A 20802-nucleotide genomic window follows, 5' to 3' on the forward strand; every position below is an offset into this window, starting at 1 on the left:
TAAAATGAAGAATAGTGGTCCGTCAGAAAAGGAAACTGTATTTCTGATCTAGTTGTACTGTTAGTTATGTTTTTAGCAAGTTATCTTTCTGCCTTTCTCTTCATTCAAAATCAGGTTAAAATGTATTAACCGCTTTAACTAATTGTCTAAAAGAACCAAGAATAACGGTCCGAAAGGAACAAAACTTGACACAACCACAGTAGAAAAAGACTAATATAAGTTCAAATTTACACACATAGCAAAAAAATTGAATGGTAATCACATTGGCACACAAATATTTTGTATATATAAGAATCATCAACAAAAAAAAATCCCATCACCAAAACAAATCAAAACCATCCATAAAACACAAACCTTCTTTTAGGTTTCAAAAATACACAAATGAATAAACGTACTAAATTAAATGAATTAAAATTCCCAACCATCTTTCTTGTTTCTTCATTCATTCAAAGATCGGACACATAATCTTATGCTTGGGTTTTGGACCTGTAGAGCACCTTCTTCTTCTTAAAGGTTTGGTTGTCAATCGTGATCACGACCTTTCCCGCCTCACTTGCCTTGAAAGAATCGGTTATCACCGGTTCATCAGTTAAACCGACCTTCCGGTTCTTAGAGACAATCACGGTGTAGCTTGCCTCATTGCTTGGCTCAAATTGAGCTCCGTAGCTCACGTCCGCACCCAAAACCCTAAGCTCCCATGAGAGCGTGGAACCCTATGTAGCAAAAACAACACAAACCACATCATTAATCTCTAGCAAGATTATACCAATTTATTCAAATAGAATGTTCCATCCATTTATTGTGCCAAACGCTAGTTTTCACGTTTATGTTAACATGCAAAAATGATTATACCAATTCTTAGCGCATAAACAAACGCGAATCATCAAATCTTCTCTCTGTGTTTTGGTTTACCATTTACGTTTAAGATTAACAAATATAAATTAAGTAGAAAATGCTAAAATTGGGGGTCATTTGAAAATATGACATAAAATGTAAAATTAAACTATAATGCAAATGCAAAAATAACATAAAAAACAATGTATACCTCTGTAGCAGGCAAATCAATGGTATATTTAGATGTCGATTTAACTACGGCCTCGGTGACTCCATCTTCAACGGTGAATGGACTATCTTTGCTGAGTCCACCATACTTAACCGGGACTACTTCAGGAGCTACGTATCTATTTCAGCCAAAAACAGAGGATATAAGCTTCTGCATGTATGAAGATTAACATTTTATATGATGTATTATTATTATAGTTGAACCATAATTACTTGAAAATGGTCTCAGCGGATTTGGATGGACCAGAAAGGACCATCTTGCTCCTTGTCCTTGGCGATGTAATGATACTTCCGAATGTTTTGTAGTAAGGAATGTACCACCATGGGACATTAATGAACAGCTGAAAATAATAACACCACAATTCATACAAAGATTCAAACTTGTTGTAATCATGATCAAAATGCTAATTTCTTTACCTCTTTAGCGACAAACTCTGGATAGTTATCTTCGAATTGCTTAACGGCGCGTTTAATGAACTGCCACAATGCTCTCTGACCAAGTCCAGGAGCGTTCCTGAAGTCACTAACGAACACGAACGATGACTTAGCCTCAGGGCTAAAGTCAAGAGACCTCACACACTTCTCTTGGAACTGAATCCTCCATTTGAGAAACTTGCTAAGCTTCTCTTTATCTGAGAAAATCTCCTTGTTCTGAAACTCACCGTACGAGCTATAGATCACGACATGTCCTTGTTTGTCGACACCGTGAGTGAACACCAACTTCTCAAACTCGCTTCCTTCAAGATCTTCTGAGACTAGGTCGTCGATCTTGTTCTCTTTGCGCCATTGGACGGTGTTTTTCAGCATCGTGAAGGCTTCTTTGACCTTGAAGTCACGTGCACGGAGGAATTTGAGGAGGATCACGTCGGATCTTTCGTCCTCTAGAAGTGGGATTCCCCAGATTGAGACTTCTTCTGGCTCTACGTATGCAGCTGTCTCTGGAAGAGTGATGGAGACGATTGATTCTTCGACTGCTTCAACGGTTTTTGTTTCTTCTTCTTGATCAGCTGCGAAAGCCTTCTCGATTGTTACTACTGCTGGTTTCTCTTCTTCCTTCTTCTTCTCGCTAGTGGTGACTGAGACAAATATATCTTTAATAAATTTTGAGGCCCTCTTGACCTGAGTAGAGGCGGTTGCTTTCTCTTCTTTCTTGGTCTCTCCCGGAGCTGCTTTCTCTTCCTCCTTGGTCTCTGTGGTGACCGGAGCGGCTTTCTCTTCTTCCTTGGTCTCTGTGGTGACTGGAGCAGCCGGTGTGGTTTCTACTGGAACGACTTTCTCTTCCACCTTGGTCTCTGTGGTGACCGGAGCAGCTGGTAATATTTCTTCCTTCTTTGTCTCTGCAACGACCGGAGCAGCCGGTTTAGTCTCTACCGGAGCAGGAGCAACTGGTGTCTCTTCCTTCTTGGTCTCTGCGACGATCGGAGCCGGAGCGGCCAAGATCTCTTCTTTCTTGGTCTCTACGGTGGCCGGAGCAGCAGATTTCTCCTCTTCTTTGGTTTCAGCCTCAAGAGATTTTTCCTCTGTTTTAACTTCTTCCTTCTTTTCCTCTGTTTCCTCTGTTTTCTTCTCCTCAACTTTCTCTTCCTTTACCGGAGCTGGTGGTGGCGGTGGCGCGGTGAATTCACGCTTGTTCAAAGCCTCCCTAACCAACTCCTTTAACTCAGCCAAAGCATTCTTCTCAGCTTCCTGTAATTCAGAAGCCAAATAGCCTTCCTCCTTAAACGACTCCGATTGCAAGATCTCCTTTCCCGTCGCAACCTCCTCCTCTTTCACCGCCGTCACCTCTGTTTCAGGCACCGCCACCTCAGACACAACTTTCTCCTCCGTAGCTTCCGGAGCAGGCGCAGCCACAGCTTTCTCCGTAGTAACCGGCACCTCAACCTCCTTAACCGGGGCAGGAGTTTCCTCCTTAACCACTGGAACAGAGGCAGTAGGTTTCTGTATCTCTTCTTGAGCCATGATCACTTGATTCGAAAGGGAACAAGAACTAGAAAGAGAGAGAGAGATGGAATTGAGAGAGAAGAAGAAGAAGAAGAGTTCTTATAAAAAGAGAGAAGAGAGAAAATGGAGGAGATGTTATGTTTGTGTGTGTGTGAGAAGAGCAAAAGAGAACAGACTGGTCGGAGCTGTTGGACAGCTAATTTGGAAGATACTTTTCTTAGTAGAGGGTCCCAAATTTTCTCTTTCTCCAAACGGCCGTCTTTTGCTTCTCTCAATTTTGGATTCACCAATTTTAAACATTAACTAATTTAGCAACTTTTTTGAATATTTTACTTATTCATATTCCTTTTATATTTTAGATTCGTTACACTAATTTTCTTCTCTAAGGAAAGGATATATTGTCTAATTTACTCACAGTCACAGCTTTTTGATCTCCGATTCACTTCTAACTCTTGCATATTCTTTGGATATTTTTGATCTTTTGATATATTCTTAGGTTCATTTTATTCTCTTCCAAAACTTGGTTCGCATGAGTTCTAGACCTAGATTTAATATCAAGAGAGTTATGTTATGTTTTCATATTACGTAAAGACAACTTCGAGATTAAAGGAACAAAGTACGATCAATATTTGTTTGTTTGAGGGAAAAGTAGAATATTTTGATGGGGGAATATATGTGTGTTTATAAAGCTAATCAGGCTTTCAATAAATTATCTAAAGTGGTTTTCTTATCAAATCATGACACCATGTTATCGTATCATCACCTAAGTGTACGTTTAGATTAAACAAAACAAAACTTGAATCGTTCCAAGAATAGAGTTGTCTTCTCTCTTTTTTTTTCAATAAACATTTGTAAATATCTGTAGAATTTTCTTACTTAACTATGTTTTCATTTACTGACATGTACTATGTTAAACATGTTTATCCTTTTTAATGATTAAGAGAATATTAATAAAAACAAAATGTCGTTGTCCCGTACCTCCTAAGATACTATGAAGTTTTACTCGTTCATGTAAACAAACATGTTCACCAACGTAAAAATAAGTGAAAATTGCTTAGACTGACTCTAATCTTAATAGAAATAACTATTGTGACTCCTATAATCGATGACTAACTATTATGACTCATATTTTAAGTTAAAACACTATTTAACCTCAGTCAGTATTAAAACTATATTTTGATTAAAAAAAAAAAAATTACTAATAAAAATAAATAAACAAATGTAAAAATAACAAAACTCAGAAATCCGGTTATGGAAACCACATTTCTATTTCTTATCAATTAAATTAATTGTTGTCATAGCTTGTAAAGGAACGTACTAAGCAAATGGGCAAACCAAAAGTTAAGAACTTTAGTATGTAAAATTAAAAAGCCTTTCGCTCGTGTTTTCCAGTTCTTGTACACCGAAAAGTTAAGATCATGTTTTCGAGTAACACCGAAAAGTCTATTTCTTATCAATCCGTTGTAGCTCGTAAATCATTTTCCACATTTTATTTTTTATCAATTAAAGTAATATTGTCGTAGATTGTTTAAGAATGGCAGATTGTATGTTATCACTATTGAATTATGAGGATTAGTAGGTTTTGGTGGGCTGTTTTCTGTGGTGATACAATTTGATATTCTCGATATTGTAATCCTCATACACCATTTGGATGAAATCATCATAACTGGTTTGACTATTACCTTCAAGTACACGGCAACCTTTTGTACTATCAACCACAAAAAGCCATCTCGTTTTCTCATATACCCATTTACCACACACGAGAATTACTTGATCCATACCAAAGAGAGAATCGAATAAACAAGGGAATCGAATTTGTATCAAAGATGAAGCAACTAAGATCTCGAATAGGTAGAAGAATAATGGATTGTATTGAAATTAGATTTGGTAGGCGTTACAGAAGAAAAAAGAAAACGACAATGGCAGTTTTTTTCATTGAAAACCCTAGGCGTTACGAGAATATTCCTTGACTCAAATATGGTAATATTTCAGAAAAATCTGTCGGCTAATAAAAGTCTGTCGTAACGTTTTCAAAAAAAAAAAAAAAAATCCAGTCAAACCGGATTTAACATACAATCAAACCGGAAATAATTTAATTGAGGGCTAACTAATAAATCTCATATAACAAAAAATTTCGAAATTTTAAAAATAAATCTGCCAAAAAAAGTCTGTTATTACTAAAAAGGTTATTCTAGTCATAAACAAATCGGCCATAACATTGACATGAGTAAATCTGTTATGCTTTGACACTGAAAAACAAAACTGTCATCACTAAAAACAAATCTGTTATCATTATGTGACTGTGTAGTAATTTTATTTTTTAACAAAAATCTGTTGTAAAACACCAGATTTGTTAACAAGTTAATTAAATCTGTGATTACACAAAACAACTCTGTCATGCCTATATAACATTTTTCGAGGTTAACAAATCTGTTATAACACAACAGATTTTTGGGTGCAAATAGAAAATCTGTTGCCACCATAAAGAAAAATCTGTGGTCCGGAAAACAAATCAGTGACAGATTTGGTTTCAACATTCTTACTTTTGAAATTTAAATAAAATCTGTGGAGACTATATGAAACAAATCAGTCACGGTTAAAAAATCTCCGGAAAAAAAAAAATCTGGCGTAACATAACACAGTAAAGTCTGTGGTACAAAACAAGTCTGTTGTAAAAAATCTGTGGTTGACCAACAAATCTGTGATCGATAACAAATCCGTCGCAACAAGAGCCACAGATTTACCAAAAACGACGATGGCATTTTCGTAAATAAATGTGGTTTTATTGCCTTGCTGGAATTAAATAGTAATGGCATTTCTGTAATATTGTTTTTCTCTGCAAAGGAAAACAAGGATAATTTAGGTATAATTATTACTCAAATAACTCATATTTTTAGCATTCCTTTTGGGTCATTATGTATAAAATATGGGTTACTCTAATAAATTTTCCTAAAAATAAATCAACCTATTTCCTTTTATTCAAATTGTTCATAGATATTACTTCTAGTTTTTTCACAAGTTGGGCAACACTAAACTAAAACTTTCTAGAAATCTTCTATATGTGGTCTTGAATTAAATCTTTTTGATAACAGAGATATGAGATCATGAAATTGAAATCATTATATTTTATCACAATCCAATCACATAGGATTATTACATGGAAACGACTAATTGTTTTCTTTTTTTTTTGCCGGCAGAAACGAATAATTAAGAGATCCTCTTAATTAGATGACAATATGACATGTAAGAATATATGTATATAGAGAGAAAGAGAGAGCATATTATTGCATAAACATATTATAAATTAGTCTTTTCGTTACTAATTCTTTTTCATTTCGCTGCAAAACAAAAAAACTAGAAGATTCACACATTAAGCATTTAAAAAGTAAAATACCATATGAAATGAGAGGATGACACACATATAACAGACTGCTTCGCACGTAAAGAAAGCATCTTATGATTTCGTATTAATAATGTATACATATTTGGACCCGTATTGATGCGTTGTAATCTAAACAAAACGAAAATAAAAATCAATTGTTACTTTATTATATAAAATATAAATTAAATATTTTAAATTTGATATTAACAGTGAAATTTCATGAGATTGGAGCTGTCACAAGAACTATTAGGATTACAGTTTAATTTAATAAGCAGCCTGATTCATGTAGGCCTACACAACACACCTCATCGTTACAACTCCTCATATGGGCCATTACAATAAGAAAACATTTCATATGTTACTAATTGAAACGCAATATTTTATATGAATTATATGTTACATGTCAACCAAATACACCCACTAAAATTATGCAAATTTATTCAACTCCCCTTCATTCCTTTGTATATGCATTTTACTCTCTTTTGCTTTTGTTTCAATAACTGATTAATTGTATTGTTTTTTTTATTATGTCAATATTTCTTGGTCAGGCACTGCTGCTAACGTCTAAAACCCATACCAAATCACTAGCTTTGCTGACCAATTCATTGTGTATAATCAAATTTCTTAAACTAGGGGAAGTAATATTTTAAGATAAAAGATAGTAGAACTAGAATTGATCCACTGCTTGAAAATGTATATGAATGTAACTAAAAAAGTTAGGTAGCATAATCTCGTGGGATCGGAGAACTTATCTGTTAATTATATTCTTTCAGGTAGCTTTGAATTTGTCAAAAGCTAAAAGTAGGCCGAGCTGTTTGGTTGGTGTGTCATTTGCTGGTGGTGCCGTCTTATTATATACTCCACTAACAAAATATTGGATTTAGCTGTGTTTATTTCTTTTGATTCTCCAATAAAGAATTGTTAGTTATATTATATACTATGTCGTTCTAGTTTCTTAACAAATGATTGATGGCCAGGTACAATTTAGCAATGATTATCAACCATTATTGGGATTTTTAATTTTGTATAAGAGATGTCTATGTTTAACTAGTTTCGTCAATACATTATTTACACAAAAAGGTTTAAAATCACAGTATTAAGATTATGAGTGAAATAAGAAGTTATGTTAATAAAAGAAATTAAAATAATAGGAAATAGTTAAGTAGCAAATAAAATTTCATACAAATCATACTAAAGGAGAAAATATATTGAAATGGTAGAAAAACGAAGAACTTGAGAATAAAAATACAAAATTGTTTAACAGATAATAGGAGTACAAACAAATTAGACTAATTAGAAATGCATAGAAAATATATGAGGTTCTTAGAAAAACACCATTATAGAATTCTCAACTCCAACTAACTCAACTAAAAAGAGAAATCATATTCGGAAATATTGTCGGAAACAACACTTAAGTTTGTTCGAAATGAAAATTGTCGAAAATTACCATTAATCGACATGTGTAAAGTTTATGAACTTCTAACACATTTCTAATGACGTTTCAACAAATTTCCGATGAAGGTTCCGAATAATGTCCAACAACTTAATTTGGTAACGACTAATGTTTATTTCATCAAAAGTTGGAAATAAATTGGTCACAAATTTTTGTAGGTATTTTTCTGACCATGGTCGTCAAAAATTAAGATTGTTTTCTTCTAGTGATATAGCAATCAGTAAAGGCAATTGCTCCCTAATAACAACGTGTTATGCTTAAATTAGAGAAAAAAATATATTGTTTGTAGGAGAAAGATAACGAGAGAATAGCAGTTTCTCCTATGAAGATTTACTCGCTCTAGAGTCAAACTTTAGAAGCTTTGACTCGACTCGTTTTATGGTTGGCCGTTACCAAACCTTTATTGATACAGTATTATGAAGTGGCCATCGCATCGCAAAACTTCATAGCCAAGTGTTAGATAATTCCACTTGTTACAATTTTTTTGTCTATCTCTCTCTTACTTAAGCATGATGATTTTGGTGATAAAAATTTCTAGAATTATTCTCCGGCGGAATTGTGAGAATGCAATAAATATTTCACGAACGTCGCTGATTTTAAAGTGATGATCTTCTTCACCCTATAAATATTACCGAGGTTAACGTTGATGATATCGTTGAAACTTGAACATGTCATTGTAGTATTATCTATGTTACTAGTGGAGAAAACTTCCACTAATTTCGTGTTACAAAGGGCTATTTATTACAAAAGATTATGTTCAAAAAGAGCAAAAAAAAACTAAGTACCACGAACTAAAAGAGGAAAGGATTCTCTCGTCCCCAAAATGTTATCTCTATATTCAATGCAATTGCCAATGACTTTTGTTTATAAGGAAACAAATACGACCATAAATAAAAATGATAAATGTTCCACAGTGATGCGAGTAACAACACCAAAGCATCTCTATTTTTGTTTTCTTCATTCACACCAAAACAAGAAATCAAATTTGGTTTGATTGATTGATACAAAAGACTTCTTCAGATATTTACTTCTTCATTTGGAGAAGCCGATTAACTGAAATGTCGATCTCCGGCGCTGTTGATGAAGCTGGGACTCCACTTCTCGCTGTCACCGTCGACTACAGGAACAAACCCGCCGTCAAATCTTCCTCCGGTGGCTGGAGATCCGCCGGATTCATCATCGGTAATTCCCTGAGATTTCGCCGATTTTCCCGCCAATTTCGTAATCTTACAGTGTTCTCCTTTTTTTACTTCGCCGGAGTTTTTAATTTCTGGTTATGTTTTGTTTTCCGACGGTAGGTGTGGAGGTTGCTGAGCGATTTGCTTACTATGGGATATCGTCGAATCTGATAACGTATTTGACCGGACCACTGGGACAATCGACGGCGGCTGCGGCGGCTAACGTGAACGCTTGGTCTGGAACGGCGTCGTTGCTTCCTCTCCTTGGTGCTTTTGTCGCTGACTCGTTTCTAGGTCGTTTCCGGACAATCCTCGCCGCCTCTGCTCTCTATATAGTGGTACGAAGCTCTCTCTCTCTCTCTCTCTCTCTCTCTCTCTCTCTCTCTCTCTCTCTCTCTCTCTCTCAAATGTTCTGTTCTCTATATAGATTCATCAACTCTAGAGATGAGTCTGAAGTTGTATAGTGATTTGATTGAACAACAGGGGCTGGGTGTATTGACTTTATCTGCAATGATTCCTTCAGACTGCAAAGTTTCGAATCTACTCTCGTCATGCTCTCCTCGATTTCAAGTAATTACATTCTTTAGTGCATTGTATCTAGTGGCTTTAGCTCAAGGTGGTCACAAGCCGTGTGTTCAGGCTTTTGGAGCGGATCAGTTTGATGAAAAGGAACCTGAAGAGTGCAAAGCAAAGAGTTCTTTCTTTAATTGGTGGTATTTTGGTATGTGCTTTGGGACGTTAACAACTCTATGGGTGTTGAATTATATCCAAGATAATCTAAGTTGGGCGTTAGGCTTTGGTATTCCATGCATTGCTATGGTAGTTGCTTTGGTTGTTCTCTTGCTTGGAACCTGCACTTATCGGTTCAGTATTCGAAGAGAAGATCAAAGTCCTTTTGTGAGGATTGGAAATGTTTATGTAGCGGCTGTAAAGAACTGGAGTGTTTCAGCTTTAGATGTAGCTGCTGCAGAGGAGAGACTTGGTCTTGTGTCTTGCAGTAGCTCTCAGCAATTTAGGTAAGACAGCTTTCTGTCTCCTCTGATTTTTTTTGTTATCACATAAATACTTATAGTAAGCATATTGGTTCTTGTTACAACTGCAGTTTTCTCAACAAAGCTCTGGTCGCAAAGAATGGTTCTTGTAGTATAGATGAACTTGAAGAAGCAAAATCAGTGCTTAGGTTAGCTCCGATATGGTTAACATGCTTGGTTTATGCGGTTGTGTTTGCGCAGTCTCCAACTTTCTTCACCAAACAAGGAGCTACAATGGAGAGATCAATCACACCTGGTTACAAGATCTCTCCGGCTACCCTCCAGTCCTTCATCAGCCTCTCTATAGTCATCTTCATCCCAATCTACGACCGTGTACTAATCCCAATTGCAAGATCATTTACACATAAACCAGGCGGAATCACAATGCTTCAGAGAATCGGCACAGGCATATTCCTCTCTTTCCTTGCTATGGTTGTAGCCGCTCTAGTGGAGATGAAAAGGCTTAAAACTGCTGCGGATTACGGGCTCGTAGATTCACCTGACGCTACGGTTCCAATGAGTGTGTGGTGGTTAGTTCCTCAGTATGTTCTCTTTGGTATCACGGATGTTTTCGCAATGGTGGGTCTTCAAGAGTTCTTCTATGACCAAGTCCCGAATGAGCTGAGGAGTGTGGGGTTGGCTCTGTACTTGAGCATATTCGGTATTGGTAACTTTCTCAGCAGTTTCATGATATCAATCATTGAGAAAGCGACAAGCCAATCTGGTCAAGCGAGTTGGTTCGCAAACAACCTGAACCAAGCTCATCTCGATTACTTTTACTGGTTACTCGCTTGTCTCAGCTTCATTGGCTTAGCCTCCTACTTGTATGTTGCAAAGTCTTACGTCTCTAAAAGGCTCGACACCAGTTAAACCCAAAATCTCTCGTTTAAATATCGCAGGTACTCTCTTTCCCTCTCTTGTGTAATTTTTGAATACACAAATCATTACTGTGCAAATGTATACTTTTCATGTCTGGTATATCGTGTTGATCATGTGGCTCTTTTGCCAAATCCATCGCATCTTTCACGTCCCTACCATTACATGGCTCAACACCAGTAAATGTATATTTTTTCATGTTTGGTGTATAGTCTTTTCCTTATCGTGTATATTATCCAGCTGTGTTCCAAGCTAACTTCCAGAGATTTCATCTTAATAAACTAAAATTGTTGAATAAAAAATAGGTTAAAGAGTTTCTAACCACGTTATGAATAACCAAATATGATATGAAAGTAGATACACGTTGACTTTTTTTTTCTTAGACTTGATCTACACGGCGATACACATACAGCCTGGATAATAACAAAAACGCCAAGAACCCAATGGCAGTGAAAGCAGCAAGCAACCAGTAAAAATAATCGACATGGGCTCTGTTCAGGTTAGTATTGAACCAGCTATCGCCGCCATTTTTCCCGGTAGCCCAATTAATCACAGTGATTAGAAAACCGCTCAAGAAGCTCGCAAGACCCATCGCACTCAAAGAAAGTGCAAGACCAATACTCCTTAGCTCCGTGGGGACCTGGTCGTAGAAGAATTCTTGTGTCCCCACTAGTGAGAATACATCGATCATCCCAAGTAGTAAATACTGAGGAACGAACCACCATATGGACATTGGGATGGTTGCGTCCGGTCTATCCACAAGCCCATGTTCTTTAGCCGTCTCGAGCCGTTTCATTTCTACTAACGCTGCAACCACCATATTTAAGCTGGAGAGCACCATTCCAGCTCCTATTCTTTGTAGCATTGTGATCCCTGAAGGCTTTTTGGTAATCAATCTAGCTAACGGAAGGAAAACACGCTCATAAGTTGGAACTGAGATGAAAATCGATAAACCGATGAGTGCTTGAAAAGAAGCCGGAGGGATCTCGAAACCCGGCAAGATTTTTCTGTCCACCGTAACGCCTTGTTTTGTGAAGAAAGTAGCATATTGAGCGTAAGGAATCGTGCTCACTACTGATGTGATCCATATCGGAATAAGCCTAACCAAAGCCATCGCGTCTTCCACGTCCCTACTACTACATGGCTCTACACCTCCTTCTCCTGGTAGCAACGCTTTTGCTAGGAACCTTAGTAAAAATAAAGAAAACTTTATACTCAAGTCACAATAAACCAAAACTCAAAAGATTCAAGACTTGTGAACTTACTCAAGTTGTCCTTTACATTTCTTGTACGAACCAACTTCCAACTGACCTGAATGTGTTAACTTCAGTTTCCGATTCTTGAACGCCACCAAGAAAACTCTACCGATCCTCGCAAAAGCGTTATTCTTCCCCTCGCGATCTCCTCTTGGATATCTATAAGTTTTTCTTCCAAACAAGAAGAGAGCAAGAGCCATGACCATGAACAAACAAGGGATACCAAACCCAAGAGCCCAATTAACATTGTCTTGAACGTAAACCACCACAATAATCGACAAAGTTATTCCCGCGGATAAACTCAAGAACCACCAATTGAAAAACGATCCTCTACTTATTCTCTCCTTTGGATCTCCCACATCAAACTGGTCAGCACCAAAAGCTTGAACACATGGCTTGTGTCCGCCTTGTCCGATCGCCACCAAATACAGAGAACAAAAGAATAATATATTCACCCAAAAAAACGGTTTAGCAGAAGCGTTGCGGTTATGTTGACGTTGCTCCGATAATCCCATTAGGATTAAGATAGAGGATAAGGTCAATAGTCCTAGTCCCTGTAACAAAAATCCCCTCAAATTTTAGTGAAAATTCTAAAATGTTATCAAGATATTGAAGTAAGAGACAAGAACGTTATTACAAGTATGTAGATGAGGGAAGCAACAACAATGGTACGGTAACGACCAAGATAAGCATCTGCAATGAAAGCTCCTAAAACAGGAAGTATCGAGGCGGTTCCTGACCATGTGTTCACGTTCACGGCGGCGGTGGCTGTTGATTGTCCGAGAGGTCCGGTGAGGTAAGTAATTAAGTTGGAACCAATCCCAAAGTAAGCAAATCTTTCTCCAACTTCCACACCTAAAAAACCACACCAAAAAAATAAAATAAAATGTTTAAAAAATAATGGTTTATGAGACAATTTACAAATCACAAAAACTGTTCTTTACCTATAATGTACCAGGCGGATCTCCATCCGCCGGTGGAAGATTTTCCGGCAGGAAGTCCACGGTGGTCAACGGAGTCGCTGACGGAATCTTCTATAAGTGCAGCTTCTTCTTCGGCTATCGCCATTTTCTTGTCGGAGGAAACTGGATTTTAAGCTATATGTATTTATTTATATTTAGTTTTGATATTAAAGCTATATTTGCTGCGTGAATAATGAACACGATAAATAGATTGTGATATGTATATATTCTTTTTATATAGTCTAGTCAGATGAGTGATTGATTATGAGGAGCTGTATTATTTTTATGATTTGTACAGCTGCTATCATAATTTTAAATGGACGTGATTCACGAGCTATATTTTAATCCTCTAATATGATTACATAATCTAAAGTTACAACTAACAACCAATAAACATGCGGTTTCATGTCTATATATCACTGTTTTCGTTATTTTATCTTACAGAAATCAAAAGTCAACTATTAGGGTTTATTAGCTACTAAATTTAAATGACACGATCCATACAAGCTAATTTTCATCTTTTAAATAAGCTAAAAGTTTTTTTTTTAGTAATTGTTTGTTATTAATTCTTAGTGTAATAATCCTTTTTAAATCGTGTTAATTCAGATAATGATTTTAGATTACTATTTTGTGCTATCATGATTTTATTTTATTTTTGTTAAAATTAGTTGCATTATATACCACAATTCCTGTATAATAAAGAAAGTACTATGAGTCGAGAAAGTAATTAAATAGTGTATAACTTAAAATTGTTTATAATTTAACTAACCGTCGTAAGACCCTTTAACTGTTATTCAGTTAAAAACGTCACATTACATGTATAATAAGTATAAACACTTTTATGAATAAACTTAAGGGAAACTAAAAATTGAAAATTTTATTTTGACGTATTATTGTTTAAGTATAAACTAGAAGTGCGTTTTCAGTATGAGCGGGTTCAAAAGAGATGCTATGAGTGTCAACGTTTGACTCATGAGAGAGATGTTTGCCCTGTCCTCATAAAAGCAAGACAAGATGCTGCTTTGGCAAGACGCTCTGGTAAACCAGTGGAGAGACCTAAGAAACCCCCTGTTTTGAAAGAATCAGACCCTTTGTTTGGGGTTTTAAGAGAGGATCAAGTTGGGATTGACAAGTTGACGGGCAGACCGAGAATCGCTGCAGATGTTTTAGAAGGGATGAGACAATATCTTTTGGTCTCTGATGAAACTGAGAAGCTGCTGAGGATTAACAAGGTGAAAAAGTCTGTTGGAGAAGTAGAGAAGGATCCAGTTCTGAGAAAGTCAATGCTGAGTCATGAACCAGCCCCTGTGGTTCATCTGGACTTGTCTAAAGACAAAGGAGTTTTCTTTAGCTATGCTGATGAAGGGATTAACTTGAGGAATGTTGGAAAAGTATTAGCTCAGCCCAATCTGCGTGAAGAGGGTGGGACTTCAAGTTCTTCACATTCGTGGAATTTAAATCAGGCTGGCCCTAATGCCTTTGATGTGGATGCCAATTTTCTTGCTTTGTCTCAGCCTTTTCAGGATAATTCGGCGGTTTTTAAAGCTGGGTTCTTTGAACCTAGCTTATCCGGAATTAAGCCTAAGAAAGCAAAGGCAAGAAAAAGGCCAACTAAGAATCAGAGGAAAGCTAATCCTTTACCGGCTTCAGGTCTTGCTGCATCACAAGAGTTGAAGAAAGGTCTCAGTCATGGTGCTAAAGAGAAACGAAAGGCAGTTGATGAGGGAACTAGCACTGCAAAATCCACAAAACTCAATCCCTTAGAGGTGATCCCAAAGGGGGGATTGCCCACCGCGCAATGAGCATTATCAGCTGGAATTGTCAAGGCTTGGGACGGTCTCAAGACTTGGCTTTCCCTCGTCTTAAGGAATTGCGTAAAAAGTATTTCCCTGAGATGTTGTTTCTGATGGAGACTATGAATAGTAGAGATGTTCTTGTTGATTTGCATACATTTTTAGGTTATGATAGAGTGTATTCTATAGAGCCTGTTGGAAGGTGTGGTGGTTTAGCTATCTTTTGGAAGGAAAGTGTTAAGATCGATATCAAGTTTGCTGATAAGAATTTGATTGATCTTCAAGTGCAGTTTGGTGCGGTGAACTTTTTTCTGTCTTGTGTGTATGGTGACCCCGACTTTAAAAAAAGAAAGATTGTTTGGGAAAGACTAAGCATAATTGGAGTTGGAAGGAGAGAAAGATGGTGTATGGTGGGTGATTTCAATGAAATTCTGCATAATGAGGAAAAGATTGGTGGCCCGAAGAGATGTGAGTCTTACTTTAAACCTTTCAAGGAAATGCATGAAGCTTGCGGGATGGTGGAGTTGGCGAGTACTGGTAATAGATTTACTTGGGCAGGGAGAAGGTATGACTTGTGGATCCAGAGCAGATTGGATAGAGCTTTTGGTAATAAGGAATGGCTGAAGAATTTCCCTGCTTCTAATCAACAATTTTTGGAGATGCGTGGTTCTGATCATCGTCCTGTTTTGCTTAAACTGATGGCTTCTCAAGATTCTTATAAAGGGCAGTTTCGGTTTGACAAAAGGCTTCTGCATAAGCCTAGAGTTGAGGAAACCATCTTGCAGTCGTGGGACCCCCTGAATGTTGTTAATGACCTTTGTGTTAGTGACAGACTTAAGAAGTGTAGAGGCTCTCAGTGGGTGGAAGAGAGATAATAATCTGAACTCCCAAGAAAACATTCACAAGATTGAAAAAGCTCTAGAGGAGGAACAATCGGCTCTTTCTCCAAGGTTCTATCAAATTTTCTACCTTAAGAAGGAGCTTGCTAAGGCGTACTGGGAGGAAGAGGTTTTTTGGAGTCAAAAGAGTAGAGAAACTTGGATGCATTGTGGTGATCGTAATACTCTGTTCTTTCACAATTCTGTGAAGAATAATAGGGGGAAGAATCGGATTGACAAACTTCTGGATATCAATGGAAGTGAGCATTTCTCTGATGGTGCTAAGGGGTGAGGTAGCGACTGCTTACTTCTCCAACCTGTTCAAATCTTCTAATCCTTCTGGTTTCTCTCACTGGTTTGTTGGGTTCGAAGCAAAAGTCATTGATCAGATGAATGAGAGGCTTATTCGTCCAGTTTCTTCAGAGGAAATCAAGGATGCTGTTTTCTCTATCGATCCCTCTAGTGCTCCTGGCTCTGATGGTATGTCTGGTCTGTTCTTTCAACATTATTGGGCGATCGTGGGAGATCATGTGACAAGAGAGGTTAAAATGGTCTTTCAAACAGGTGTGATGCCTACTGAATGGAATTATACTCACCTCTGTTTGATTCCAAAGGTAACTCATCCAGTTCTCATGTCTGATTTAAGACCCATCAGCCTTTGCTCGGTTTTATACAAGATTGTCTCTAAGGTTTTGGTCAAGAGATTGAAGCCCCTGTTGTCTCTGATTGTATCTGATACTCAGACTGCCTTTGTGGCTGAGAGACTTATCTCCGACAATATCTTGGTTGCTCATGAGATTGTTCATAGTCTGCATACTATGGATAAGTTTGCGAAGGAGTATATGGCGGTCAAAACTGACATGTCTAAGGCATACGACAGAGTCGAGTGGTGCTATCTGAGAGCCCTCCTTTTAGCTTTGGGATTCCACCTCACTTGGGTGAATTGGATGATGATGTGTGTTTCCTCTGTCACCTATGCTGTTCTCATTAATGACACTCCTTTTGGTATGATTATCCCTGAGAGAGGGCTTAGACAAGGGGATCCTCTCTCACCTTTTCTTTTTGTGATGTGCACAGAAGGGCTAACTCATCTCCTGAATCGGGCTCAACTTGTTGGTAGTCTTTCAGGTATCCAATTCTCAGAAGCCGATCATCCATCACTTACTTTTTGCGGATGACAGCCTTTTTATTTGTAAGGCTAATAAGGATGAGGTTGTGGTTCTTCAAAGTATTTTGGGAGCTTATGGTGCAGCTACAGGGCAGATCATAAATCTAGCAAAGTCCTCGATTACTTTTGGTTCTAAGGTTGAGACTGTGAAAAAAGCTGAAATTCAGACTTGTTTGGGAATTTTTAAAGAAGGAGACGCTAGCACTTATCTGGGATTACCTGAGTGTTTCAGTGGTTCCAAGATTGAGATGTTGGATTATATCAAGGTTAGACTAAAGTCCAAACTGTCCAGCTGGTTTTCTAAATCTTTGTCTCAGGGTGGAAAGGAAATTATGCTCAAGGCTGTGGCAATGGCAATGCCGGTTTTTGCCATGTCATGTTTCAAATTACCGAAGACTACTTGCACTAATCTGGCCAGTGCTATGGCAGATTTCTGGTGGAGCGCTAATGATCATCAAAGGAAAATACATTGGTTGAGCTGGGAGAAATTGTGTTTACCTAAGGAGCATGGTGGTCTTGGGTTTAGAGATATTGGCCTTTTTAATCAGGCGCTTTTGGCAAAGCAGGCTTGGAGATTGCTTCAGTTCCCGGATTGCCTCTTTGCAAGACTTATAAAGAGCCGCTATTTTCCTGTTGGTGAGTTTTTAGATAGTGATGTGGGTTCTAGACCTTCCTTTGGTTGGAGAAGCATCCTTCATGGGAGAGATCTTTTGTGCAGAGGTCTTGTAAAAAGAGTTGGGAATGGGAAGAGTATTAGGGTCTGGATTGATTATTGGCTTGATGATAATGGACTGAGAGCTCCCTGGATTAAAAATCCAATCATCAATGTTGACCTCCTGGTTTCTGACCTTATTGACTATGAGAAAAGAGATTGGAGACTTGATAAGTTGGAGGAGCAGTTTTTCCCGGATGATGTAGTTAAAATAAGGGAGAATAGACCGGTGGTGTCTTTAGATGATTTCTGGATTTGGAAGCACAATAAGAGTGGTGACTACTCAGTCAAGTTGGGGTATTGGTTGGCTTCTAATCAAAATTTAGGACAAGTGGCTATAGAGGCTATGATGCAACCGTCTCTTAATGACTTGAAGACTCAGGTTTGGAAGCTTCAGACTGAACCAAAAATTAAGGTTTTTCTGTGGAAAGTGCTTAGTGGGGCCATTCCTGTGGTGGATCTTTTGTCTTATAGAGGAATGAAGTTGGACTCTAGATGTCAAACTTGTGGCTGTGAAGGGGAGTCTATTCAGCATGTTCTTTTTAGCTGCTCTTTTCCAAGACAAGTGTGGGCAATGTCTAATATCCATGTACCGTTGTTAGGTTTCGAATGTGGCTCTGTTTATGCAAATTTATACCATTTTTTGATAAACAGAGATAACCTCAAGTGGCCGGTTGAACTTAGAAGAAGCTTTCCTTGGATCATTTGGAGGATTTGGAAAAACAGGAATCTTTTCTTTTTTGAAGGAAAAAGATTTACTGTTCTTGAAACTATATTGAAAGTGAGGAAAGATGTGGAGGATTGGTTTGCTGCTCAGGTTGTAGAAAAAGAAAGGAGGGCTGAAGTGGGTCAAAGTGATCAGCAGGTTTTTTCCCCTAGGAATGTGTCTCCTGTTGTTAGATGGCTGCCTCCTCCTACTGATTGGGTGAAGTGTAATGTTGGTCTGTCTTGGTCTAGAAGAAATAGACTTGCAGGGGTTGCTTGGGTTTTGAGGAATGACAGAGGCAATGTCTTGATGCACAGTAGAAGAGCCTTTTCCAATATTTCCTCCTTTTTGGAGGCTCAATTTCTAAGCATTGTTTGGGCTGTTGAGAGTATGGTTAGTCATCATGTGAATAGGGTGGTTTTTGGTGTGGAAGCTGCGGTGCTTGTTGGGGTGATAAACAGGCCGCAAGCTTGGCCTTCCTTTAGGTTTCAGTCTTCGGAGATCTTGTTAGCTTTAAATGGTATTGCAGTTTGGAAAGTGGTGCTTGAATCGGTGTCTTCGAATAGAGGTGCTAATCTCATTGCCCAAAGTGTTACTAAGGAGTGTAGGCTTCAATCGTACGTGGCCGTAAGTTTTCCTGCTTGGCTTCTTGGTGTCTTTAGGGATGAGAGAGTTCTAACCTCTGTGGACTGAAGACTTTCTGCTTTTTGGCTCCTTGCTTTTTGGGAGGTTTATTCTTTTGTTGCCCTGTTAATTTTTGGATTCTCAGGGTTGACCTTTTAGTGGGTGTTTCTTGTGCCCCTTGGTCTCATTTTTTGGTATGACTTTCTGCAAGTCAGTTGTAATTGTGCTAATATCTAATATAACAAGTAATCTACCTTTGCGACAAAAAAAAAGAATTATGAATAACCTAGCTTTTGCTTTTTCTTTTTCTGAAATCTCTGTTGCTTTCTCTTTATAAAATGAATCTAGGTAGGCCGTTCAGTGTATTCATTGATCCAATTATTTCTCATTGTTACGCTGTCGTCACGTTCTTTTTTCTTTCTTTTTTTGTTGTTGTTCAACTATCGTCACGTTCTTTCTACTTTTTAAGGTAAACAATTTTCCACGTGCACGACCATAACTTACACTGTTTAGTGTTTACGTCCAGACCCCAAAAATCGATGCGGGACAAAAAAAACTGATTGATTTGTTAAATTAAATCTTCGTTGGCTTTATACGTGTTATTTGCTTAAACTTCTTTTAAAAGGAGTTTGATAGAACAGTGAAAAGGACAAAAGATATTTTTCAATCGCAGAACTAATATTTTCTGATTTATTAGCTGTGTGTTTGTCAGTGTCCCAAGGACAAAGTTGATTGTGAATTTCTCTCGTTATTACTTTCTTTGAAATAGTTAGATGAAGACTAAAAATGTCTTTATTTTCTTATAATATGTAGTAGCTGAATGCCTAACGCGTATAACTCCTAGGCCTTTAGTTTCTCAACCACTCCTCACTGCCCTTGTGTAAGAAATTAAATGACCCGACACTTTGGCCCATTTCGTGTAACACATGGTTTTAATATTTGCTTGAGTAGTAATTAAGAGTCACAAGTTATCTAACATAGTCGTCGCTTTCAAATACGTATATCATCGGTACATGGCGTGTACACATGATATATACTATATGCTCTTTGTTCCTTCCACAAGATCCAAAGTTGGTCCAAGCTTTCTCCAAGTGGAGTAATAGGTAATGATTGAGTTTCAAATTCTTTTGTCCTCCAGTTTCGAAATCTTCAATTTCTTTCGGCCCATTCAGCAAATCGTTCAAGAAGGATAAGATTTGCTTGCAATTTACGAATTGGACAAACAACGTACTTAAAGATAGATGGTCACACTGATTTATGTCAACATAAAAGCATGTTCTTGTAAAAAAAAACGATAAAATAATTATTCAATATTTGCAAATATCTTAAAAACAATGGACCCATCGGTGTTGTGAAACCAAAAATAAATGCTATCCAATCCAAACCCATGCAATGATAGATATGTTTTTTTTGGTAGGCTCCTCTACCTTATGTTTAAGTTGCCAATTCTATATACTTTGGAAATAAAACGAAAAAAAAAAAAGAAGTCAAACTATAAACATGTTAACGTACAAGTTTGATATGAAAGTCAACAAAATTACAGTAGAGACTCTATAAATTAATACTCGATAAATTAATAAACACGATAAATTAATAAATTTTGTCGGTCCCAAGTTGGGCCAATATAAAAATTAATCAAAATCGATAAAATAATAAGATAATAATTTTTTTAAAATCCCTATGTAAAATTATAGTCCCAATAATATTATAAATTAATAATCATAGATCTTAAGTATATATCTTAAGACTAATTTTTATATGAAATTTTTGTTCAAACTAA

General features: G+C 37.3%; 3 protein-coding genes and 1 pseudogene across 5 annotated transcripts; 2 read left to right on the top strand and 2 right to left on the bottom strand.

Moving 5' to 3' along the window:
• Window positions 1-139: 139 nt before the first annotated feature.
• PATL2 (PATELLIN 2) lies at window positions 140-3259 on the bottom strand. 2 transcript variants are annotated; one of them, NM_001332551.1, is made up of 5 exons: window positions 2347-3159; window positions 1480-2244; window positions 1276-1403; window positions 1046-1181; window positions 188-713 (listed from the first exon to the last, which is right to left on the bottom strand). In NM_001332551.1, exons 1-5 carry the CDS (start codon window positions 3019-3021, stop codon window positions 468-470), a joined length of 1950 nt encoding a protein of 649 aa, NP_001320685.1. In that variant the 5' UTR covers window positions 3022-3159; the 3' UTR covers window positions 188-467. The 2 variants fall into 2 exon arrangements, with proteins under 2 accessions (NP_173669.1, NP_001320685.1); NM_102102.3 differs by having other exon boundaries at window positions 140-713; window positions 1480-3259.
• A 5248-nt stretch (window positions 3260-8507) lies between these two features.
• On the top strand, window positions 8508-11131 carry AT1G22540 (Major facilitator superfamily protein). Its single transcript, NM_102103.3, has 4 exons — window positions 8508-9020; window positions 9137-9354; window positions 9500-10032; window positions 10119-11131. The coding sequence occupies exons 1-4, from the start codon at window positions 8897-8899 to the stop codon at window positions 10915-10917; spliced, it is 1674 nt and encodes a 557-aa protein (NP_173670.2). The 5' UTR covers window positions 8508-8896; the 3' UTR covers window positions 10918-11131.
• Window positions 11132-11194: 63 nt separating this feature from the next.
• On the bottom strand, window positions 11195-13387 carry AT1G22550 (Major facilitator superfamily protein). Its single transcript, NM_102104.4, has 4 exons — window positions 13124-13387; window positions 12817-13034; window positions 12189-12733; window positions 11195-12110 (listed from the first exon to the last, which is right to left on the bottom strand). Exons 1-4 carry the CDS (start codon window positions 13245-13247, stop codon window positions 11303-11305), a joined length of 1695 nt encoding a protein of 564 aa, NP_173671.1. The 5' UTR covers window positions 13248-13387; the 3' UTR covers window positions 11195-11302.
• Window positions 13388-14942: 1555 nt separating this feature from the next.
• On the top strand, window positions 14943-19091 carry AT1G22560 (annotated as a pseudogene; the record flags this gene model as incomplete). Its single annotated transcript has 1 exon — window positions 14943-19091.
• Window positions 19092-20802: the final 1711 nt, after the last annotated feature.

The sequence above is a fragment of the Arabidopsis thaliana genome (genome assembly GCF_000001735.4).
Source record: "Arabidopsis thaliana chromosome 1 sequence".
NCBI classification, from domain to species: Eukaryota; Viridiplantae; Streptophyta; class Magnoliopsida; order Brassicales; family Brassicaceae; genus Arabidopsis; species Arabidopsis thaliana.